Below are 26,813 nucleotides of genomic sequence, written 5' to 3' on the forward strand. Positions count from 1 at the left end.
TTGTTTTCAGTTGAAATAATTTGTGTTAATAGCATTAGCTGGATATATAAACAAATAAGATAAAAAATAATTGGTTACTACTCATCAAAGTATAATCTATATAAAGTTCAATTTTATTACAGGTATCCTATCCAACATACAGAACCTGATAATTTCCTCATACCAGAAACTCAAACTATCAGCCAATGTAAGGACAGGAACCTGCTGTAACTCCGACGGTCAGCACATCATCCTGACAGAGAAGGGCAAATACAGCTTTTCCAAATTCACCTTGGAGAGTTTTGCAGAGGTTGTTTTTGAGAAGGATCCATTAACGCTGAAAGGAATTCAGTTCATTGAACTGGAGTTGCATTATGGGTCCGTGCTGCAAGGACAGAGTCTTGATATCACGGCCACAAACTTGGTGTTACATCCTGGATCTGTGTTGACACTCACAGGTGGAGGCTTCACTGCCCAAACAGGACCTGGAGCTGGTTCCATGGTAATCTTGAGATTTATGTGTATTATAACATAAATTTTGTTCTTTTTTTTGGAATCTGAAAAAAAAACACTCGATCTTTCCCCAGCAGTTTAGGCTCAATTTTGTATGAGGTTAAAATGCCAATATGTTGAGTTAAGCCATTGTGACCTTTGGATTTGTGTGGATCTATGCGTTCAAATAGCTGATGGCCATATCATATCAAAATAAAGAGAAAATGTAAAATGAAATAATTGATGTGATGTTTAGTTCAAATAGGAAAAAACCTGCACGCAATTTTTGATTATTATACTCCTTGCAAGTTATTGCTCACAACGTGCCAATACTTAGAAGAAGTCCTCCATCAGTTTCAATAATATCCTTCTTATTTTAGATGCCTGAGGACTTGATTGACTTTTGTTCTATATTTATTTATTATGCAGTCTTCAATGGGTGTAGTTTTCAACAAGATAAGATATGGCAGTGTTTACACATATATGATCATGTCTTTAAAAATTCAAAAACTTTTTTATGTTTCCAGAAAAACCAGATTGGTACTGGTGCGGGTCACGGTGCCACAGGTGGCTCCCCCAGCTCTACAGTTGCCGGAGGTGTGGTGTATGACAACACACGATTCCCAACGGAGGCAGGAAGTGGCGGTGGAAACTCTGCCAGTGGCACTGGTGGCTCCGGTGGTGGATACCTGAAACTCTTCCTATACAGCTCACTGACCATTGATGGTATGTTACTATGTTATTGTGATCAAAGACCATTGAATTCAAATGTCATTATAAACATTTAGTTCCAAACAAACTAGTTATTTTCAGGACTGGTGCTTTGATGATATAACTATTGTATCGACTAATTTGTATGATTTGCAGAGACAACACTTTCCATATGAACCCATTAATGCTTTCTGGATGTGTCTATAATGACTGCAATACCGTACTTTTGAAGACAACAGTTACATTGATTTATCACCTTTATTATAGTAGAATTCATGATTTAGAAATGTATCACTTATTTAAAAGCTTTTTTGTTGAAATAGAAACTTTCACTTTCCTTATAAACCATGTGCACAGGTACTCTGCAAGTGAATGGTGCTGATGGCAATGGAACTAACGCCGGTGGTGGAAGTGGAGGCACCATGGCTATAACCACACCAGAGCTCCTTGGTAGCGGGAAAATAGAAGCCAATGGTGGTCAGGGCAAAGGTGATGGAGGTGGTGGTGCTGGAGGAAGAATAGCCATCTCCATAACAACCAAGTATGTTGTTGTTGCTTTCTGTGTTTGTTTGAATTTGTGGCAGCAGTGCTTTGTTGCTTTTAAGCAGTCATTCCATCCAGCTAGAATTGGGTTTTTAAGTAATATAAGATATAAGTGTGAGTGTTTCATTTAACTGATGTCTTGACATTGAAAGAGTTGAATAAAACATTTCAAAGACATTTTAGTCTGGCAAGGCTTGGATGGACTTTCTCAATTTTAAAATCATAGCACATATCAATCAGAAATATCTTTAATTCTAATCAAAGATCTGATTTTACTTAGCAATTCTTTATGCCCAGTACAACTGCTTGGCAAAATTTGCAAGAATAAGAAAGTCACCAATGTACTTACAGCGATGAATTCATTGGCAAAATGTCAGCGTATGGTGGCGGCAATGGCAATAACCTGCAAACAGTGAAGGCTGGACCCGGTACAATCTACATCAAGTCTGGGAAGTCTCCCAAACTGGTGCACAAACTGTCCATTGTGGGTGATGTGGATAGCTCTGTACAGCAGCAGACTAAGGCCTACATCAGTGGCGATGCCTCCAAGTCCGAGTTCACTTATAATATTCTGACTCTTGCTGGTAAGTTATTTTTATGCCCCCGGATCGAAAGATCAGGGGTTTATTGTTTTTGGCCTGTCTGTCATTGTATGTGTGTGTGTGTCCCAAAACTCAAACCAAAACTTTAACCTACTTCATAACTTTTGCAATATTGAAGATAGCAACTTGATATTTGGTATGCATGTGTATCTCATGGAGCTGCACATTTTGAGTGGTGAAAGGTCAAGGTCAAGGTCATCCTTCAAGGTCAAAGGTCAAATTTATGGCTTCAAAGCGGCGCAATAGGGGGCATTGTGTTTCTGACAAACACATCTCTTGTTTTGGATTGTTAGTTGTTTGTCGTCCACTGTTGCACAGCAGGAATGGCTATTGAATGTGCTTTGCCCGTTTGTTGATAGGTACTTAATCACTCTTATCTCCTATACCCTTTGAAGGATTTTCATGAAAGATTAGTAGATATATATTATTATATGCTGCTGAAATTAGTAAGAATCTACATGAAGTTACAGTTTTGCTTTATGCTCATTAATAGTTTAATTCGCTTATGTACTTTTTCATATTTCAACTTAAACAATGAATAAACAACTTCATTAGAATGAATCTTTACTTAAAAGCCGGATTTTACTAGCTTGATTTTGCGGTGGTAAAATGTTAACCTTCATTAACTAGTGGGCTTAGTTTATCTGCCAGTGCTTTGCTGATAACATTAGATTGTTTATAAACAGAAAGACGTGTTTGAGCAGACAGCAATGTTGAATCTGTATTTACATGTAAACTTGATTTGAGTCATCCGCTAGCTATTGGCTGAGAGAAGTTCATAACCTTTCAAGTGGGTGGTGCTTAGCATTTACAGGGAAATTTGAATTTCAAGCAGACAACAAAAACTTTTTTCTGTAAGTCAATAACTAGATAACTTACAAACATCAAATTACACTTACATTTTTTTGTATACTAAAGTATATGTATGCCAAATTTCATTGGAAAATACTAAATACAAACTTAAATATTTTGAAAATATTCATTTTTGTTTTCTGCTGTTTACACACCAGTGTACAACTGAAAAGTAGCCATTTTGTGAGTTTGTGGCCCGTTTATACTGCTTCTCTGGTGTTTAAAGTATGCTTGCTTTCTAGGATATGCAAATGCAATATATGGAGAAGCGAGCACGGAATTCCGCCTGGCAGATATTGCCGGTGACACGACAGGTACATTGCATGTGACAGACCAGCAAAAAGTGAGAGCAGCAGTGGTGGAAGGTTTGATTGGGAAGTTTATCACTACAATCAACTTTGAGATCGGAGAAAACGCCACTCTGCATGTTCCAGATACATTGACTGTTGCTGGGGTGCTTCTTAACATTAAGGGTACATGTACATTCAGTAACCTTGTTGTGGAAAATGGTGGGACAATTCAAGGTCACAAAACAACCTTCACCTCCTCCTATGGCAACGGGGCCTACAAAGCCACTAGCGCTCAAGGCAGCTACTCTTTGGTATCAATCAAGTTGAAAGCTGGCTCCAACTTCATAATTCCTTCTGGAGGTCTGATTTTGACCATCGGGACACTGGAACTGAAGCGATTTGTTGTCCTAGAAGCAGAGTTTGTCCAATTGACAGCAGTCAATCTCATTCTTGAGCGTGAAGCTGCTTTGAGCACAAATGGCAAGGCCAAGGTTGATGATCCTCTGGTTCCTGCAGCTGCTCATGGAAAGAACAAAAATGGTGGTGCCCATACTGCTGCCGGTGGGGTTGGTACTAACCAAACTGTGGATGACGCATCTCAGCCATATGGAACCATCTTCATGCCTTTAACTCCTGGAGCATCAGGTGGCAGCGGTGGAAAGGGTGGTGGCTTTATTAAGATCGCCACCAAGGAGCTGGTCTTGGATGGTATCCTGCGATCCTCTGGTGCCGATTCCACAATAGGCGGTGGTGGTGCTGGTGGTAGTATCTATGTGGTCTGTAGCGTAGCACTGAAAGGCTTGGGATCACTGGAAACTGTTGGCGGGTCAACCACTAATCCAGACGCTGGTGCTGGCAGTGGTGGACATATTGCTGTCAATATGAAGAATGATCTATTCCAAGGAACATTCAGTGCAGGTGGTGGTACTTCTAAAGCCCCACACGGCAATGGTGGTCCTGGATCAGTATACACGTTTTCACAAACATACGGAGAGAAGCTTGTTTGTGACAATCCCAATGGACAAAAAGACTATTACACTACGCTCAATGAAGCAAATCTGGTTCTTAATTTTGATGATGTTGATATTTACAACTACGCTAAACTTCAGGTAGTAAAGGATGGAAAGAACAGAGAGTTGAATATTATGAAAGTGAATGGTGATGGAACTGGGTTGGTTAGGATACAGAAGAACCAGAAGGGCACCCTGGAACGGTCTATAACTGACACGAAGGCCAACTCAAAACTTAAGGTCAATATTGAGCTTCATGATGGCGGAGAATTCATTCTGTCTGAGACTGTAACGATCCTGGGTCTGGGTGATATTGCATTTGACCTGGATGGTGTTATGAGAGGTGTGTCCAATTTGTACTTGGGTCCAAACAGAAACATGAGGATGGGCTCTAATGCTAAGATTGTGTCTTTCTCAGAGACAAATCTCGATGCCATCAAGTATGTTACATTTGGAACACTGCAGTTGGAACCTGGCAGTAAAATCGAGTACGACTCCAACACTGGGGCACTCATGCAGGCCGGCAACATCAATCTGAAATTTGCTGCCAAGATTTACTCTGATTATTTCAACGTGACGGCATCCAACATCGATCTGGAGTTGGAAAGTTACCTGAGCTGCTCCAGTAAACATCGCCCCGATTCAGACAAAATGGACATCACAGAAGGCTCTGGGCTGCGAGGCAATGGCTATTCCGGAGGTGCAGCCCATGGTGGTGTTGGTGGTGGGGGAAAGGACCTCAATGGAACTGCGGTGACAAGGGCGTCTTACAATTCCCTCTACTACCCTAAAAAGGCTGGCAGCAGAGGAACCTTTGATGCCAGCACTGGAACTAAATCTGGCGGCAGAGGTATTTTACTGTTTTTAACCCTTATATTTATTTTATTGAATTTGTTACGTTAGTTAATTGTATGCCCAAAAAACTAAAAAACATCTTAGCGTATTGTGTTAAATTTGAAAAAAGGGAAGTGCCTGTACTGTATAATGAAAATAATTTTTATACAATCCTGTGAAAAACAGCTATATTATGGGAACACCCAGGCTGGTTGGCAGAAATATGTTGTTTTTTCAGTGTATTTGTTCTTCCAGACTGAATAGATTTTGTGTATGATGACTTATTGTGTATAAGGTAAATGGGAGTTGATTGCTGTATTTCAGGTGGAGGCTGGATCCACTTGCAGCTGGGTAACTTGTTGATCAATGATGGTACGATTGCAGCCAACGGTGAAGACTCTAACCCAAATGGCTCTCCTGGAGGTGCTGGCAGTGGAGGCAGCATTCTCATTGAAGTCTACGACTTTGAAGGGTACGGTGTTATCTCTTCCATGGGTGGCACTGGTAGTCATAACAATGGTGGTGGTGCCGCTGGTCGAGTGGCTGTTCATTGCCTTCAGCAGATCGTGTATGAGGGCAGCTACACAGTGTATGGAGGCGGCGGTAAGGATGATACCCAGAGTGCGGGCGGTGGCACTGTGTACCTGAAGGATATCAGAGCCTCTAAGGAATACAAGAGACTCCTGCTCAACAATAAGAACAGACCACATGACAAGTATGCCACTATCGATGAGTCTTTCACTGATCATTACTTCGATGAAGTGCATTTACTGGAGCAGGCTTCACTACATATGGCAGAAGATGGAAGGAGCACAAAACTTGACATTTATTCCACCATTGGTGATGGTACCGGTCTTATCCATCTACATGCAAAACAGAAGCTTCTAGTTGAGTACCGACCATCGGTGAGAAACGCGTTCATTACTGGGATTAACTTCATAACGGATAAAGAATCTGAAATTGTATTCCCATCCATCACTTATGTGTATGGTACTGGTGTTTTCCTTGAAGGTCAGTCTGAGAAACGATCTGTCTCTATCAACAGCCGCCTGACGGGCATTGCTGACTTGATCCTTGGGTTTGAAACCCTGTTATACCTCGGAGAAAATGCACACACAGCTTCCATTGACCCGTCAAAAGGAGGTTACAGTTCTACTGACCCAGCTGGCACTGTCACGTTTGGAACATTGGACCTGAGAAGTTTCTCAGAGATCAAATATGCGCCTGACCAAACTGTAAAGCAGCTCATTGCAAGAATCGATGCACGATTCCAGTCCGTCATTTCGGCTGAGAGCATCACAATCATAACTGGTGTGTTCCAACTGGAGGCAGGCGCTACCCTGACTGCCTCTGCCGTATATAGACCAGAAGACAAGAAAGATGAATCCCTTGGCAGAGGCATTGACGCTGGTGTTACTGGCACCATAGCAGGCACAGAGGCTGCTACAACGTCTACTACTTCCACTCCAGCTCCAGTAATGAAATGTGTGAGAGTAGACTCTACAGGGAAAGTTCTTGGTGAGGTCACCACTACCACCAGTGCCCCTAAAACCACACTTCCATTTGATATGACAACTCCATCAGCCGATGCTATAAATGTTGATCAGAGTGAAGAAACTGATGCTCCTCCTGTTTACACCGACGCGCCAGTAATTAATCTAGTTAATGGGACAAATTCCACTGCTGTGAATACCACCAATGCTAACAATACCAGCCTGAATGTGACGATTGTCTGCACTCCTGTCACTGCATCTCCTGCTGACTTGGTACCCACAGAAGCCCCATCAACTCAGCCTGTCATACAAAGCAAGTACTTTGGTACAGGAGGTGGATATGCAACAAATGGTGGAGGTGAGTACGGTGTTTTTTTGCATTTTAACCTTCATTTGTTATTTGGTATTAAATAGTGTTTTTGTATATTAAGACTTATGATTACACCCTTATTAAATGTGAGAAAAAAAAATAAAAAAAAATAAGGGAAAATACTCTTTGCGTGTTAAAATAAGGTCAGATATAAATCTCTATATTAAGTTCTATGAACATTCAAATCCAAATCAAGTGTGTATTTGTATACAATCTCAAACACTTACTCACAATTATTTTTCAGGTGATTACGACTCGAGTAACAGTGAGCGAGTAAAAGGCGGCAAATACTATGGCAGCCTGTACCTCCCTACCCACCGCGGTAGCAGGGGAGGTAACGGCCAGTACGAAAAAGGCGGGAATGGTGGCGGTTACATCAGCCTTATGGTAAGATCAATGGCATTAATGAAAACCTTTTTGTTTATTATGATGTCATCAAAAGCTTTGGCTTATGCAAATACTCAGTCATATTCCAGAGATGATTCAGTACTTTGTGTCTTTTGAATGATTTTGTGAATGCTCTATCTTTAACAGTGTGCTGTTCTTATTGCAAAAAAGAATATTTTAGATGATGCTGTTTGAAATTGTTGAGGAAATGGATACATTTTGGCAGGAGTCAGCGCTCCAATTATGTAATTCATAGTCAAATTTTGTATTGTTCTTTCAGTTGCCAAAGTGAAAGTATATGGTGTATTTCATTGTAGGTTGCAACTTACCTGTTGATAGATGGTTGAAGGTATATGCTGTATTTCATTCTAGGTTGCAACTGACCTGTTGATAGATGGTACAATATCTGTGGATGGTGCGCCAGGAGGGAGTGACTCGGGTGGAGGCAGTGGTGGAGCAGTGTACATACAGTACGTCTTGCTTAAAGAATAACAATATATGAGCCATGCTCTGGCAAAACGGGACCTAATGCATGTGCGTCAAGTGTTGTCTCAGATTAGCCTGTGCAGTACGCACAAGCTTATTAGAAATAACACTTTCTGCTTGTATAGTATTTTTCGTTAAAATGAAATCTCTTCTTTGCAAATATCTTGTTAAGGCGGAAAGTGTTGTCCGTGTGACAATTAATGCACATGCATGAAGCACATTCTTTCCAGATATATATTTGTTTTCAGTTTAGAAAACGGAAAAATGGATTTTCATTGTTATCCATGCAGTTTGTCATGTAGTTTGCTATTTCAATTGAAAAACAAGACTTAACTCAGAATGTATAAATAAAAGGGTACCTGTATATGGGCCATTAGCAAACACACGTTTGGGTAAAACAGACTGGTTGGGTAAAAATTAGTTAGCCCATACTTTACTGGTGAATTCAAACAGTGTTTGCATTGTATCACAAAATGATCTAGGATTGCTACGCCAATCAGCTGATTTCACTTTAATCTATTTCTGAATATTTCTACTACACAAATTTCCTGCAGGTCCCAGAACCTTGAAGGACACGGTAAGCTTCAGTCTCATGGAGGCAATGGTTACCACGGTGGATCAGGTGGAAGGATTGCGGTTTACCTTAAAGAAAAGATATACTTCTTTGGCTCATATGAGTCCCTGGGAGGCAGCGGCAAGGGCTACTACCTGACTGCTGGAGGTCCAGGCTCCGTGTACATCTTTGACTACAGGTATGACAGAGTCTCTTGCTGTGTTATGAGCGTATCTTAAGATTGTCTAGGGATTGTATTAAATGAGTTGTACATTTTCACAATTTATGTTTGTTTAAAACTGCTCAAAATGTATAAACGATTATTAGAAAACAGAAACTTTGTTTATAATATAGCTAAAATGTACTAAGCATTAAGTTTTGAGTGCACAATAAGAAATGCTAAGATTAAAATTATGTTAAAATGTGTATGATAGGAAACTCTTTACACAACAGTCCAATTAAAAGATTAAAACATGGAAACTGATAAGACTGTTTGATTTTCAGCAGTGTGACATTATTGTCCCCTACCGGTTTCACCGGAGGGGACTTATGGTTTGCGCTCTGTCTGTCAGTCTGTCTGTCCGTCACACTTTTCTGGATCCTGCGATAACTTTTAAAGTTCTTAATTTTTTTTCATGAAACTTGCAACATGGATAGATGGTAATATTGACATTATGCACGTCATTTCATTTTGTTCCTACATCAAAAATTGTGGTTGCTATGGCAACCAAAAAATAAATAAATCTGACAATGGTGGAGCCGGTGGGGGACCATATTGCTTGACAATAGCCTTGTTTAGTTATTAAATTAAAATTTGACCCTCCTAATATTAAATGATTGTCCTCTCAGGAACTCACGTCAGTATGAGCAGCTGCACATCAACAACAAGGCCCGGTCCTGGGATCACCAGTACATACTGGACGAGAAACTGGCTAGCGGTGCAGCCAAGGCCCAGTTCTACTTTGACGAGCTCTACCTCATGAGAAACGCCTCCCTGCAACTGAAGACGGGAGACAGTGTTGTCCGTAGTCTGGAGTGTAACAAGGTCTTTGGTGACGCCTCTGGCAGAGTCTACCTTCAGGTTAGTGAGGATGTTAAACATGTGTTGTTTAATGGTTACAGTTTACAGTAAAATGACTCCATATGATCGGTGAGTTTATGACAAAGATTGTAGTGTAGTAATTATCATTCTAATTTCTTATTTTTCCGACAAATATTGTTTGAAAAAGCCTATACTTGTTGTTGATTGGTTAAAAACACTGACAGGTCCATCATTTGGCAACATTTATGTATCTTCAAGGCCACTCACCCAAAGGCACGTGATTCTTCAATGAGCCTGGTTCTGGGAAAACTGGGCTTAATGCATGTGCCATTAAGTGTCATCCCAGATTAAACCGTGCAGTCTTCAGGCTATTCAGTGACTACCCTTCTTCCTATACTCGATTTGTCATTAAGTGGAGTCTTTCTTTAAACCAAAACTTCTATAAAAGAGGAAAGTGTCGTACCAGATGGGCCTGTGTGGACTGCACAGGCTAATCTGGGTCGACAGCTACAAATGCATTTAGCCCAGTTTTCCAAGAGCGGGCTTCAATTTCTATGTTAACCATCTGACCGACCATGTGACCACTGTTGTCAACATCTATGTAACTTATTGACCATTATCTCATGCGTTTCAATGTCAGTTTTAACAATCTCGCTGACCATGTGACCACTGTACAGGAGGGACAAACAGCCTACCTTGAGGAATACCAGCCTCTCACAAAGCTGCCCATCAACCTGTGGATAGACAACGCCTCTCGGGCATACCTCTCACCTCTCATCTACATCCTGGGGCAGGGAGAGATAGCCCTCAAGTGGAATGGGGAGATGATTGGTGTCAGACATATTAGGTTGGTGTTGTGTGTTGCATTTGAGAATATCTCTGCTGTCAATTTCTGGAAAGTTTCATTCACATATATTTATTCATGACCTTTTGACAGTTTTCCAAACGGAGTTTACATCATATCTTACATTTATAGATTTGTGTTGACACTGATATATGCACCTATAACATATTCCATGATAAACGTTACACAAAATCCATTTTATATACGGTACTGTTTACATCCACTTTTATTACAACAGTGACCCTTACTACTTTCATATGCATAAAAAAAGCAATTATTATTACAGAATGTCTTTGTCCGTCGTATGTCCGTCCGTCCGTCCGTTAACATTTGCTCGTAAACACTCTAGAGGCAACATTTCTTGTCCTATGTTCATGAAACTTGTTCAGAAGCTTTGTCCCAATGAAATCTTGGCGGAGTTCAAAACTGGGTTGTGCCCGGTCAAAAATTAGGTCACTAGGTCAAAAAAAGGAAAAACCTTGTAAACACTGTAGAAGTCACATTTCATGCCCAATCTTCATGTAACTTTGTCAAAATGTTTGTCTTTATGATATCTTGGCTGAGTTTAAAAGTGGTTCCGATCCGTTGAAAAACATGGCCGCCAGTAGGCGGGGCAGTTTTCCTTATTTGGCTATTGAGAAACCTTGTTAACAATCTAGAAGTCACAATTTTTGCCCAATCATCATGAAAGTCGGTCAAAACATTGGTTCATATGATGTCTCGGACGAGTTCGAAAATGGTCGAGATCGGTGAAACATCATGGCCGCCAGTGGGCGGGGCATTTTTCTCTATAAGTATATAGTGGCAGTTTTCCCTAATTGGCTATAGAGAAACCATGTAAACACTCTAGAAGTCACAGTTTTTGCCCAATCATCATGAAAGTTACATTGATCATGACTCGCAGATGACCCCTATTGACTTTCAGGTCACTAGGTCAAAGGTCAAGGTCACGTTGGCCCAAAGCAGTAAAATGGTTTCCGGATGATAACTCAAGAACGCTTATGCCTAGGATCATGAAACTTCATAGATACATTGATCATGACTCGCAGATAACCCCTATTGATTTTAGGTCACAAGGTCAAAGCTCAAGGTCACGATGACCCGAAATAGTAAAATGGCTTCTGGATGTTAATTCAAGAACTCTTAGGCCTAGGATCATGAAACTTCATAGGTACATTGATCATGACTCGTAGATGACCCCTATTGATTTTCAGGTCACTAGGTCAAAGGTCAAGGTCAGGGTGACCCAAAATAGTAAAATGGTTTCCAGATGATAACTCAAGAACGCTTATGCCTAGGATCATGAAACTTCATAGGTACATTGATGATGACTCGAAGATGACCCCTATTGATTTTCAGGTCACTAGGTCAAAGGTCAAGGTCACAGTGACCTGAAATAGTAAAAGGTTTCTGAATGATAACTCAAGAACGCTTATGCCTAGGTTCATGAAACTTCATAGGAATATTGATCATGACTCGCAGATGACCCCTGTTGATTATCAGGTCACTAGGTCAAAGGTCAATGTCACAGTGCCAAAAAACGTATTCACACAATGGCTGTCAAGGTCACGGTGACTCATCTTAGAAAAATGGTTTCCGGATGATAACTCAAGAATGCTTACGCCTAGGATCATGAAACTTCATAGGTACATTGATCATGACTGGCAGATGAAATAATGATAAAACTTGACCAGGATGTTTGTCTGGACAATATCTAGGTCAAGTTTGAATTTAGTAAAGATTGAATGAACCGACTCCTCTCAGGTGAGCGAACTAGGGCCATCTTGGCCCTCTTGTTTTCAACTAGTGACATTTTGTACAATAGAAAATAATTACTGTTAACGTATTAAACATTTCCTTTATAGTGCATACATGTCTGTAAAATAGGAAACATTTCCTACAATAGTAAAGAAATGCTGTGTTTTAAGAAAATATTTTCATATATACTGGATACATGGCAGCATGTAAGCATTTAATACCCTGGATCATAGTGCCTTGTCCAGTGATAAACCAAACAATTAATTTATATATACCAGACACATTACCATGTACTGATACAAACCACTGTCATTTAATACCCAGCATTGCACATTTCTATGAACTGGATACATACAACTGTCATTTAATACCCAGGATTGCACATTTCTATGAACTGGATACATACAACTGTCATTTAATACCCAGGATTGCACATTTCTATGAACTGGATACATACAACTGTCATTAAATTCCCAGGATTGCACATTTCTATGAACTGGATACATACAACTGTCATTTAATACCCGGGATTGCACATTTCTATGAACTGGATATGTACAACTGTCATTTAATACCCAAGATTGCACATTTCTATGAACTGGATACATACAGCTGTCATTTAATACCCAGGATTGCACATTTCTATGAACTGGATACATACATCTGTCATTTAATACCCAGGATTGCACATTTCTATGAACTGGATACATACAACTGTCATTTAATACCCAGGATTGCACATTTCTATGAACTAGATACATGCAACTGTCATTTAATACCCAGGATTGCACATTTCTATGAACTGGATACATACAACTGTAATTTAATACCCAGGATTGCACATTTCTATGAATTGGATACATACAACTGTCATTTAATACCCAGAATTGCACATTTCTATAAACTGGATACATACAACTGTCATTTAATACCCAGGATTGTGCCCGGTCGAGTGATCAACATCAAGAGTGATGCTATGACCAGTTTCGTGGAGGATGGCAAGCTAGTCATGGGGACGCCCGGCGCCTTCCAGTTTGCCACAATGGAGCTGGGAGCCTGGGCTGTCATGGAACTACCCCCTCCCATGCCACTGAAACTGACTGTCGGCATTCTGGTACGATTGTTTTAACTAGTTCTCAACTTCGCTTGATCTGGGCCTCAGCAGTATTACCCAGCCAACTGTAAGACTTTAGTTAAAGAAGAAAGAATATTCTTTGATTTTGAACATTCAAGAAATTCTTTAATTTTGAGTCTTACTTGGCATTACTCACCTCTGTCTACATCACTTCTCATGAAAAACATTTTGTTAATGTTATTATCACCAGTGGTATTATGTGTATACATTCAAATGCTAGACTTATTTGTCTTTGTTCTAGTCTGTTTTCATTCTTATGTCTAAGAACGGGTTGGTGAAAACGGTCCATGTTTAAAACTGGAAACTGTGAGATTTGTAATTGCCATAGGGTGTTTTCCAGCCCTGAGCTATTTTCAGAATCACATCTTGAATGTGAACATACAGCTATTTCATGAAAAGTGCGAACTGACAAGGCAATACAATTTAGGGTCAGAGGATTGCAATTGTTTATGATGTACTAGAATTGCTCCTTTCATATCTGTTAAGCTCACTGTTCGCATCTGGTAGTAGGACATGCTTCAATCACAGGAAAAAATGCATCCATGTATGACTACAATTACCAACACTTAGCCAAAAATATTTCTTGAATATGCCATTCAAAGTAATTACAGAAGTAATCAAAAGAGTTTCATAGTGTCATATGTACAAAAATTTCAACAGTTTATTTATAATGTCAAACACATGTCCCAAGCTTCATATTGTGATATTAATACCCTCTGTAAACTATTCAGGATATCAAATACAGCTCGACGTTCAGAGCAGATGCCATGGATGTGTTGGCCACAGATTTCTTCTTTGAGCCCCTTGCCAAGTTTGTGTGCGTTGGCACCAGTCGGGTGGCCCAGACAGGGGACTCGTCAACGCCAGGGGCTGGAGCTGGGCACGCCTCACAAGGAGGTGGAGGTAAGACAATATAGAGACTTTTTGAATAACGCAAAACTGTGTGTTTTTTAAGCAAATAATATGGAGAAATATAGTTGTCGAAATTAGGTTGAAATTTTGTATCATGGAGCACTGCAGTACTGTGTGTTTTAAAGCAAATAATATGGAGAAATATAGTTGTTGAAATCAGTTGAAATTTTGTGTTGTGGAAATCTGCAGTACTGTGTATGGTCAGAGTTAAAAGTTGTTTCATGTTGTTGCTTTATAGCAAATGTTGTGTAGAAAACTGCTAAAATTAAAAACATCAGCTACCTATTCTAAACAATTATAATCATGTTTAGTTCATACAAGGCATAGACATCTCTAAGATATTATATTTTTCATTTCATGTGTGAGAATTCAGGAAGGTATTCATATAGCACAATAGCATACCTAGCACAATTTTTAAGTTAAAAGCAAAGTAGGAATATTGCTTTCTTGTTTGTCCTGTGTCAATTTTATATAAGGTTTGAGAATCTATAACATTATAATCGTTTTCCCAGCCAATGGTGGTGCCAGTGGAGGTGGTATTGCCTATGGATCAGTGTACAAGCCCAAGGCATTTGGCAGTAAAGGTGGTGGTACACTAGGTGGCCTTGGAGGTGGCCAGCTCTACATTAAGGTCCCGGCTGAGTTCCTTCTTGATGGCAACATTTTTGCGGACGGAGCTGCTGGTGGTAGCAATGGCGGTGGTGGTAGCGGTGGCTCTGTGTGGATTGAATCAGGTAATGGTTGAACAATTGTGTTTAAGTAAAGTTAGTTTATTTTTTAGCAAACTTCTATAAGAAGTCAGTACTCATTGTTTAAAGTGTTTTTTGTTGTTGCTAAAACAAAAAAACTGTTTTTAATCAACCAATTCACTTATTGGACAATAATTTCATAATTAAAACTTAATTTTGAGACAAAGACAGACTTTTTAATAAATGGCAGCTACCTTTTTTAGGTCAATTTTCTGGGCATGGTAAAATTTCCACGATTGGAGGTAGAGGTAGCTCCAACAGCGGTGGTGGTGCCGGTGGTCGTATTGGTATACACACTTGGGACTACAACCTCTACAAGGGGGAGCTGCTTGCTTACGGATCTGCTGGAACAAATAAAGGAGATTTGGCAGGCCCTGGGACTGTATTTATTGAGGATAAGATTGGAGAATTCACATACCAAAGCAGGTAGGATGTTTTCAGCAGGTTTTGCTTTCTGTAATAGTGCTAAAAAAATGTATTTATTGTAGTTTGTAAATTGTTTAAAATTAAATGTAAAAGCTAGAATTCACTTCCCAATAAAAAAGAAATAATTCTAAAATACTAATACATATAAATATATATTTTTTCAGGCTCTATATTGATGGTCGCAATCTGAAGGTCCCCAAGCCTGTGGTGATAAATGAGAAAAACCCACGCCATGTGAACGACTCCAAGCAAAACACACCAAACAATGCTCACCTGCATTTTGAACATCTCATGGTTAACAAACAGGTATATGTTGTTTTTAGTCCCCTACCAGTTTCACCGGAGGAGACTTATGGTTTGCACTCCGTCTGTTAGTCTGTCTGTCCGTCACACTTTTCTGGATCCTGCGATCACTTTAAAAGTTCTGAATATTTTTTCATGAAACTTGAAACATGGATAGATGGCAATATGGACATTATGCACGTCACTTCATTTTGTTCCTACGTCAAAAATTCTGGTTGCTATGGCAACAAATAGACTAGAAATACTGCTGAAAATGGTGGTTTTCTGGATCCTGCGATAACTTTAAAAGTCCTTAATATTTTTTCATGAAACTTGGTCATGGATAGATGGCAATATGGACATTATGCACGTCATTACATTTTGTTCATATGTCAAAAATTCTGGTTGCTATGGCAACAAATAACAAAATATTCTGACAATGGTGAAATTTCTGATAATGGTGGAGCCGGTAGGGGACTTTTATTGCTTTGCAATAGTCTTTTTTTTGTTCCTTTTTTTTGTTGCATCACTCTAAGCTTAGCAGTTTTTAAGTTAAAAAACGTTCAATCTCTCATCTATTAATATGTGGATTTTAGCTTTTATAATTAATAAATAGAAATTTATTTGTCTGAATTTGTGATCTTTATCTGTTTTTGTAATAGGCCTTTATATTTCTTTGTACTTCAAAGTAAATACCATATATGTTAATGACAATAGTTAGTTGCTGGTATTTGCTGATATAAAATATACATTTTTGTCGATTGTTTTGTTTGATCTTTAAATGCCCTCAAATATATTAACTACCTGTTGTATATATATTTGCTAGTAAATCAATTACTTATTACAAACATGTATCCATTTTTTTTCAGGCAATGCTAGAAATTGGTCCAGGTACAAAAAAGATCACTTCCATTAACTTTGACCTAGTGATGGGTGACAAGACTGGGTACTTACATTTGAAAGCTGGGCAGACAGCCTATGTAGAGTATTCCACGTACCAGACCCTGCGTTCTTCACCACCTATTAACTTCCGAATCGATGTCAACTCTAACATATGGCTGTCCGCAGATTTCAGGCTGATTGGACAGCAGATTCCTGCAATGCAGGTACATGATTTTTTTTTAATTTTATTCATGAATGCTTTTACTTCAAATGCCATAACTTTGAGGTACTGAAGAAAAGTAAATTAAAAATATTGAGATTCTGTTCGCTAGGTGCAAGAAACATATTGATATCCTGTTCCTACTTTAACAACATTAACCTGGTGGTGAACAGCTGTTGGCATTTGTAATCTTTTTAAATGTAACAACTTGTATTTCAATTAACTCTTTCAGTGCTGGGACCGAATTTTAAAAGCCTTTGCAAACAGTTTGGATCCAGATGAGATGCCACAGAACGGCTGGTCTCATCAGGATCCAAACTGTTTGCTATTCTGATAGTATTCTTTGAAAAAGAATAGAAGAAAATGCTAATTTTAGAAATTCAGCAGATAACATTTTAGCAGACGACAAATTTCCCAGCATGCAAAGGGTTAATCATGTTAGTATTATTGTGTGTGATTCAGCGGGATGGTCACATGATCGGTGTGATGAACCTCACCCTCAATCGTGTTTGTATTATTGTGTGTGATTCAGCTGGATGGTCACATGATTGGTGTGATGAACCTCACCCTCAATCGTGTTTGTATTATTGTGTGTGATTCAGCTGGATGGTCACATGATTGGTGTGATGAGCCTCACCCTCAATCGTGTTTGTATTATTGTGTGTGATTCAGCTGGATGGTCACATAATCGGTGTGATGAACCTCACCCTGAATCATGTTTGTATTATTGTGTGTGATTCAGCTGGATGGTCACATGATCGGTGTGATGAACCTCACCCTGAATCATGTTTGTATTATTGTGTGTGATTCAGCTGGATGGTCACATGATCGGTGTGATGAACCTCACCTTGGAGGAGGATATTGAGATGTACATCTCTGACACGGCCTCCAACAGCAAGATTGTCAACGCTGATCTCAGCACTTACCCCAACGGTACACATTGTTTCAGCTTTTGATTTTGACAGTATTTGAATATTTATCTTGTGATTAGTCTGTTGTTTATATTTATTTTTGCTCAAGTTCAATTATATCATTTTCATTAAAAGGAATGGAAAACAAACCAGCTTTAAGACGGTGTTTTTCAAATGTCTTTATTGACTATATGATGTGTGTCTATGTATTGGCACAATTTGTATCCTAATGAAAAAGACTTTCTGCTGAACTATGTTTGTGCTACACTTAGCCAAGACCTATTTTATGCTCCCCCAAATTTTTTGGGGGGAGCATATAGTTGCCGCTTCGTCTGTCCGTGCGTGTGTCCGTCCGTGCACAATTTTTGTCCGGGCTATTTCTCAGCAACTAATGACCAGAATTCAATGAAACTTTATGGGAAGCTTCACTACCAAGAGGAGATGTGCATGTTATCAGTCAGTTCTGGTTGGATGATTTTTCACAGAGTTATGGCCCTTTGAAATTTTCCATTAACTATACACATAGTGCAATTCTTGTCCGGGCTATTACGCAGCAACTAATGACCGGAATTCAATCAAACTTTATGGGAAGCTTCACTACCAAGAGGAGATGTGCATATTATCAGCCGGTTCTGGTCGGATGATTTTTGACAGACTTATGGCCCTTTGAAATTTTCTATAAACTGTACATATAGTGCAATTCTTGTCTCCCCAACTACTAGACGTTTCCTTTTATCTGAATATATAGTACAATATTGTGACAAAAAAACCTTTGGGGAGCATCACCCATCTCCGACGGTTTCTTGTTCAGTTTGTTTCATACAAGGTTATGATCAATAACAGTAATGTGACAAGTTAGAGTGAAATTAAGTCTCATTCTTATTCAATATTTCTTCCATTGTTTTACTCAGGTACCATCGGCATAGGGCGCTTGTCCATGCAAGCTGACGCAGTTATCGACCACACAGACCACTTCAACTTGGAGTCCTCTGACATCCACATGAGATTTGACTCCCTTATCTCCGCCAACCGCATAACAATCTCAGTGGCAGATCTACACATGGAGGGGGATGCAGCGCTTGACGTCTCAAGTATGGGACCTTTGACTATTTAATCGATTATTAAGTGCTGAAAATGGGTCCTTTTTTTCAGAAAGTTTTCCAAAAACATCCTTAGGGAATTGTTTGCATCACTTTAAGTCCAAGGTTTGTGTTCAAATTATATGTATTATCTCCACTTGATGTCATATGGTATATTTCCATTGTGATAAATTTGAAAAGTGCCTCATAATTTTGTTGGTACAAAATCTTTTACTTTGTTTTAAATCAAAGGATTTTATTAAAAATAATTTTGCTAGCCAATCTGGAATATTTAAAAAGTGCTTGAAGAAAACTTTTGTTTTATTCTCCTATTTTAAAGAATACATTTTCTTGAATTTTTTAACTTTTTGTGATTGAAATTTTGAAAAGAGGGTCCCGAATGGAAATCATATCCTGATAATTTCTTTCAATAATTTCCTCTTTTAGTGTGCTAACATAAAAAATATTCTGTTTAAGATTGTAATTTAAGGTACACATGCTGTTAAATTAGTATCATCTTAGATGCTCAAACAGTTGCTACTTCTTGGAACATTATTTGAAATTTTAAGTTGACTTTGCGACGTCAAACCACAAGTTTTATGTGATGTGTTTTCTCCATTTTCGGCAGACCGAGGTGGTGATGGTGATGAGAGCACGGGTCGGGGTAACTACATCAAGAGACCGGCCAATGTCCAGGCAGGCATAGGTGGAGGTCATGGTGGATATGGAGGTGGTGCAGACCACGATACCTACAACTCTGGTATGTCGGTGTGAAGTTTAGTTTGAAATGTACACGCAGTTAGCATTTCTCACAGTAAGTAAAGAAGTAAAGGAGAACATTTTTATAAATATGCAGTGTTGTCATAATTAACCTATTGCTTTTCTAATTTATTATTTCAAATCTTTGAAGAAGCCATTGCTTTGTCAGTAACTGTGATTGGTAGTTTCACATAGGAGCCTTTTAGACCCTTGCTAAATACATTTGTTTATTTGAAATCATTTGTTGCTAAATCAAAATGGTTTATTTGAAATCATGTGTTCCAATGATAATGATAAAACTGCCTTATATATGTATTTAAAGTTGTTATGACATGGCACCAATGAAAGTCTGCATAGTGTACAAAAAAGCTTTTTATAACTTTTTCACATATGCACTTAATCATGATACATTAATACTTTGTATATTGTAAATGAACATTTATATCTAAGTTAACATATTTTAGTTTAACACACGGTGTTTGTGTAATATAAGTACTCAGTCCAAGTTGAAATTAAGGTAAATATTAAAGAAATCTTGTTAACCCTTTCAGTGCGGGAACCGAATTTTGAAGGCCTTTGCAAACAGTTTTGATCCAGATGAGACGCCACAGAACGTGGCGTCTCATCAGGATCCAAACTGTTTGCTCTTCTGATAGTGTTCTTTGAAAAAAATCAAAGAAAATGCAAATTTTAGAAATTCAGCAGACGACATTTTAGCAGACGACAAATTTCCCAGCATGCAAAGGGTTAATAAATACTGCAAACTTGATGTAAAACTGCATGTACATTCCCTTCAGGTGCAACTGCAAACTTGATGTAAAACTGCATGTACATTCCCTTCAGGTGCAACTGCAAACTTGATGTAAAACTGCATGTACATTCCCTTCAGGTGCAACTGCAAACTTGATGTAAAACTGCATGTACATTCCCTTCAGGTGCCCCCTATGGCTCATACAAGACCCCCCACCACACTGGCTGCAAGGGTGGCGGTGCCCAGCCTGGCTATGGTGGAGGCCGCATTGACGTCTCTATCTCCCGCAGGCTACACCTCGATGGCAACATCTTCAGTGTTGGAGGCAATGCCATGGGAGCCAGTAGCGGTGGTGGTAGCGGTGGCAGTGTGTTGATCAATACCCAGAATATCTCTGGTCATGGTTTGATTGATACCTCAGGTGGTGATGGTATCCAGTATGGTTATGGTGGATCTGGTGGTAGGATCGCTGTACATGTCAAGTGGTTCAAAGAATTCACAGGTGACATGATAGCCTATGGAGGATTTGCTGGGGTCAACACTCTGGCTGACGATGAAACCAAGAACGGCGCAGGCGGTACGGTGTATGGCACAGATTCCAGTCTGATCGGGCTGGACAAGAAGGAAACCATAGAGATTAACGGTACACTGGTGTACTTGGATGGTTATACAAAACTGACCATTGATAACGATAATCGGAATAAGGTCCTTGGTACTATGATAATGAGTGATACAGATGCCTCACCACATGTGTTTGAATTTGACGAGGTAGTTGCCAATAACCATGCGGTTCTCTGGATTGAGGGAGACAATTCTGAACTTATTGTTCACAAGTTCAATGGTGACAGGACTGGAATGATGCATCTTCAAGCTCAGCAAAAGGTTTGGTCAGAGTATGTAGAATCCACCAGTGGTTACACTGTAGCACCTGTAAGTTACAAGATTGACTATGGCACGGAGATCATTCTTCCTTCCACCACCATTCTGCTGGGAACAAGGAGCGATATGAGTGGCCTGATGACTATGGTACAAAATTTGACTGTAGCCGAAGGTTCAAATGTTGTCTTCTCATCTACAGCTCAGACAGCCTTGATTGAAGCTGGTAAATATGTGCATAAAACTGCTCCAGGAAATGTCAGTCTGAGTCATCTGACCATACAGAGGGGCTCTCAGGCCGATTTTGTGGAGAAACCAGGAAGTGTGCTAGTTCTGGACTTGGTCAAACTGAGTGTGAAGTATGAAGCTCTGATGACAATGAACAAGGGCACCATCAACTCTGCCAATGGTGTTGTGGAGAGCTTGGGAATCTTGACTGTGGACTACATGGGCCATGCTGAAGGCTCAGGTCCAGGAATGGGAGGATCAAGTGGTAGCTACGGTTACGGTGCTGCTCACGGTGGTCATGGTGGAGCCCCTAAACCAAATGTTGGTGGAACACCCTACGACTCAGTGTACATGGCAACACACCCAGGTAGTGGTGGAGGTAATGGTGATGGTCAGGGGGGTAGAGGTGGTGGTTACCTCCATTGGATTGTGGGTGAACTCTTGTGGGTTGATGGTGAAATCACCTTGGAAGGAGAGGATGGTCAGAGTGGCAATGGTGGAGGTGGCAGTGGCGGTGGTATATTCATCGAGACCATGAATTTCACAGGCTTTGGTCACATTGACTGCCATGGTGGTGATGGAAGGGGACATGGTGGTGGTGGCTCTGGTGGTAGGATCTCTGTTCATGTTGGCTTCTCCAACAAATACATCGGACGCCTTAATGTTGTTGGAGGCCTTGGTCGAGGCAATCTGCCATCTGGGGCAGCAGGCACTGTATACATCCAGGAAAATGCAAGAGGCCCGCAATATGCTGATATAAAGTATGATGCGGCAACAAACACAACCACAGTCACTGCGGCACACAGGAGGCTTGAGATAAACAATGAAGACATTGATATGCATTTGTATCAGGGACATGCAGAGCCATGGCTCTACACCATGCTGGATGAAGGTGCTCAGAAAGCATACGAATTTGATGAGGCTATGTTGGAAGGTCACTCTAATCTTATGGTTGAGTACCCAGATGGGACTAAAGCTGGGGCAGGATACTGGGCTGTTGAAGTGACCATTCATGTCTTCCACGGGGACAGAACTGGAGTGGTTCGCATGCGACAAAGTCAAAGACTTTATGTTGAAGTTGTGGAATCAGTCTCCAATGAAACCATTGCTCCTTGCAGTTTTAGAATAGATGCTGGTGCTGAGGTGTTTTTCCCAACTGCAACCAACATGAGAGGGGCAAGGACAGTTTTAGCAGGTCAGATTACTGGTGTTGAAGATATGATGATTCGCCAAGGCTCCATTTTGTTCTTGTCAACAGCAACTACAGCACTGATGGAAAACAGAGAATACACAATGGTTACATCCCCTGGCAACTTCACCTTTGCTATTCTTAGAATCATGGCAGGTGCTCGGGCAGAATTTAGAGATGTAACGGGATTGTGTGTCATCACAGTGAACGAATTCTACGTGAAGTATCTATCGCTCCTGCTGATGAATTTCGTCAGGGTTGATTCTTCCTATGGTCATATTGAAAGTCAAGGTGAACTGAACATGGATGGAATGGGCTACGGCCCTGAGCAAGGACCAGGTGCAGGATTCACTCTGAAGGATGCTGGTTCCACTGGTGTGGGGGCCGGGCATGGAGGCTATGGTGGTGGACCGGGACCAAACTATGGAGGTGTTCCATACAACTCAATTTATATCCCAACAAAGGCAGGAAGTGGTGGTGGCAACAGTACAGGCACTGGTGGATCTGGAGGTGGGTATCTGGAATGGTACAACGGTGATGTCATTGAGATGAACGGCTTACTGACATTGAAGGGGACAAACGGTGTTGGAGGAAACGCTGGTGGTGGTAGTGGTGGCAGTGTGTACATGCACTCAACCAATATTACTGGACATGGTGTGATGGCAGTGCCAGGAGGAAATGGTACAGGAAATGGTGGTGGTGGATCTGGTGGTAGGATTTCTATCAACTGCCGCTTTAGGTATACGTATGGTGGAGAGTACCATAACTATGGTGGTGACGGCCACAGTACTATTCAAAACTCTCACGCTGGCGCCTCGGGCACCACATTCAAGGAGGAGAATAAACGTGCGCTGGAGTACAGGGAAACAAAGTATGATCCTGTTCTGAATGTAACTTTCTTGGATGTGGATCATCACATGATTCACTCTGATAATAAGCTGAAGTATAGTCCTGCTCCCACTGTCATACAGGACCCACCAAGGGTGTTGTATGAGTTTGATGAGATGGAGATCACTGGATCAACATACACATGGATATATCACCCACCTGGAATCAAGTTAGTGGAGCTTATAGCCCACCTTTTCATCGGTGACAAAACTGGTCAGTTACACATCAGACCCAAGCAGAAAGTCTGGGTGGAATATGTTGAGTCTATCAGTAACATTACAGAGGCTCCAGTGAGTTATATCATTGACGATGGAGCTGAAGTTGTGTTCCCAGCTGAGGTCCACATTCATGGCACCAACAGCACCTTTGCTGGATTGGTGACCGGTGTCCATAATCTCTATATTGAAGATGGCAGTATAGCCGAATTTAAGAGCACTGGAAAAACTGCTTTGCTGGAAAATGGTGAATACTATAGGGAAACTACTGCTGGACATTTCATCTGGAATGAGCTTCACATGAAGAGAGGTGGTACAGCAGGATTTATGGACATTGCTAATGATCTGAAGATTGAGACCAGCGAGATAAAGGTGAAATATCAAGGTAACCTGTATATGAATGAGGCCATAATCAACAGCACATACTCTTGGATTGAAAGTGAGGGAATATTCCACCTAAATGGTCACGGCCACAAGGCAGAGAAAGGGCCTGGTGCTGGTTTCACTAACAACAGTGACGGTTGTGGTGCTGGTCATGGTGGTTACGGTGGATGTGCTGATCCAACTAAGGCAGCAATACCTTATGGAAGTATCTTCTCGCCCAATGAGCTTGGTAGCGGTGGTGGTAACGGGGGAGGTGTTGGCGGTGCCGGTGGTGGCAAGCTTCATTGGATGACCAGTCACTACTTTGAGTTACATGGCCTGCTTGCACTGCAAGGTGATAACGGAGAAGGTGGCAATGCTGGTGGTGGCAGCGGTGGATCCGTTCTGATTGAGTCAATGAACTTCACTGGCCACGGTGTAATTGACACAGCTGGTGGTAATGCAACGGGTAAGGGTGGTGGAGGTGCTGGTGGCAGGGCTGCCATACATTGTGAATGGCGGTACTACTTTGGTGGAACCTTCGTCAACCAGGGAGGAGACGGTGGAACTGTTGCAACTGCTGAAAATCATGCTGCTGCTGCAGGTACTACTTTTGTTAAAAACAACCAAAGGCCTTTGGAATATCGCATCTTGAAGTATATGAAAGGCTCAAGTATAAAATATTTTGAAGTCGATCATAGATACATACACATGGACAATCTGGGAGTGGCATCACCAGTTGCAACAATGATCATGGAGGACAACACGTTGCTGTATGAATTCAATGAGACCCATGTTGATGGTAAGACCAGAGTTCTTTTCTACCATCCTAAAGGAGCCTCTAAGGTTGAGGTTGTCATTCACAGATTCTTGGGAGATCGGTCAGGGCAAGTGCATGTCAGAGAGAACCAGTTGGTCTATGTTGAATACGTGGAATCAGTATCAAACAGAACAGAAGCTCCTGTGAGTTACATCATTGATAAGGGCGCAGAGGTTGTTTTCCCAACTGAGGTTCACATGCAGGGTATCAACACAACACTTGGAGGATTGATGACAGGCGTTCATCATCTCTACATTCAGGATGGCTGCACACTTGTGGTTGAGAGCACTTCACAGACAGCTCAGATTGAAAATGAAGAGAAGATTGAGGTGACCTCACCAGGTAATTTCTCTGCTCCAACTATAAACATTATGTTGGATGGTATCCTGCAGTTCAGGAAGATTGAAAACGATTTCACAATTAGTGCTGCTTTCATAGAAGTTAAATATGGAGGCACAATTTACATGAATCATGGATTTGTGGAGGCAGGTCATATTGACATTGAGTCTAAAGGTATCTTCAGCCTCGAGGGACGTGGGAAACCAGCTATGCAAGGCAAGGGAGCAGGATCAGGTGCAAACGGTGGCAGTTATGGTGGTGTTGGTGGTGGTGCAGCGGATGCAAATGCCTATGGATCATTGTTCACTCCTTCTGAGCTTGGAAGTGGTGGCGGTGGATCTACAGGTGGTGCTGGTGGTGGATTTGTGAAGTTCAGCATTGGTAAGCAGTTCCACATTGATGGCACCATTGATGCTTACGGAATGGATGCTACTGGAAATGGTGGTGGTGGCAGTGGAGGCAGTATCTTTATCAAGGCATACAACATGTCTGGTAATGGCATCCTAGATGCGTCTGGTGGAGATGGTAGCGGCTCTGGATTTGGAGGCAGTGGTGGCCGTATTGCTGCCCACATAGAGAGGAACAACTTGTTTGCTGGCCAGTATCTCTGTCAAGGCGGAGTCAGTGGTAATGGTGTGGCTGGCAGTGCAGGAGGCCCAGGGACGATCTACAAGTACGAGTCTGCCAGAGGTCCCCAGTACAGGGAACTGAAGTATGACCCCAGACTGAAACAAAAACTCATCATGCCGGAACACAGGAAACTGACAATTGAAAACGGTAAGCTTCAAACGACCAATCCTGCTGTGGTGATGGAGGAGAACAGCAAATACTATGAGTTTGAGGAGATCCAGGTGGAAGGCTACAGCTATGTGCACTTTTACCATCCAGCATCTGCAGATGTTGTTCAGGTGATTGCTCATGAGCTAACTGGAAACAGGAAGGGCATGGTTAGAGTGCAGAGTAATCAGCAGTTGATGATCCACTTTGTGGAGGCTACGCACACATACCTAGACTCCCCTTGCGGTTTCCATGTCGACCCTCAAGGAGAATTGATACTCCCATCCACTTATGTCATGCTTACAGAAAAGACAGTCCTTGGCGGTTTGCTTATAGGAGTGGAAGAACTCGTTGTAGAACGTAATGCTGAATTCGTTATTGAAAAGAATGCCAGCACTCTGTTGGTCACAGCTATAAAAATGGGTACCATGCAGAAGTCTACCCCTGGAGTTTTCAATGTTCCTACAATCTCATCAAATAATCTCGGAAAATTCAAAATCGACATGAATCCTCTTCAGCCGATAATAAAGGTGAACAACTTGAACATTAGGAATGGAGGCTCTTTATTGTCAACCACCCAGAAAGTGACATTTGATAGCAGTTACCTGACAGTGGAGAGAGGAGGGCTCTTGGATGGCTCGGGCGCTGGATATCTGGCCAATAAGGGCCCTGGTGCCGGCTCAGCAAACAGCCTTGATGGAAGTGGTGGAGGACTTTCAAGCAAAGGTACTTTTTGTTTTAAATTTTCTGCCTTGTCTGTTTAGAG

General features: G+C 41.0%; 1 protein-coding gene across 1 annotated transcript in view; it reads left to right on the plus strand.

Moving 5' to 3' along the window:
- LOC127881275 (uncharacterized) overlaps positions 1-26,813 on the plus strand; it is a 146,025-nt gene that overhangs the window by 74,599 nt on the left and 44,613 nt on the right. The window contains 21 exon segments of the mRNA XM_052429021.1: positions 123-481; positions 999-1,209; positions 1,552-1,723; positions 2,077-2,309; positions 3,422-5,329; positions 5,638-7,164; positions 7,421-7,563; positions 7,936-8,033; positions 8,604-8,801; positions 9,452-9,683; positions 10,322-10,491; positions 13,183-13,360; positions 14,113-14,284; positions 14,806-15,027; positions 15,246-15,468; positions 15,633-15,774; positions 16,620-16,856; positions 17,665-17,785; positions 18,675-18,847; positions 19,494-19,602; positions 20,537-26,773. Of these exon segments, the coding sequence (XP_052284981.1) occupies positions 123-481; positions 999-1,209; positions 1,552-1,723; positions 2,077-2,309; positions 3,422-5,329; positions 5,638-7,164; positions 7,421-7,563; positions 7,936-8,033; positions 8,604-8,801; positions 9,452-9,683; positions 10,322-10,491; positions 13,183-13,360; positions 14,113-14,284; positions 14,806-15,027; positions 15,246-15,468; positions 15,633-15,774; positions 16,620-16,856; positions 17,665-17,785; positions 18,675-18,847; positions 19,494-19,602; positions 20,537-26,773 (13,065 nt within the window).

Source organism: Dreissena polymorpha, chromosome 5 (assembly GCF_020536995.1).
Source record: "Dreissena polymorpha isolate Duluth1 chromosome 5, UMN_Dpol_1.0, whole genome shotgun sequence".
In the NCBI taxonomy this organism is placed as follows: domain Eukaryota; kingdom Metazoa; phylum Mollusca; class Bivalvia; order Myida; family Dreissenidae; genus Dreissena; species Dreissena polymorpha.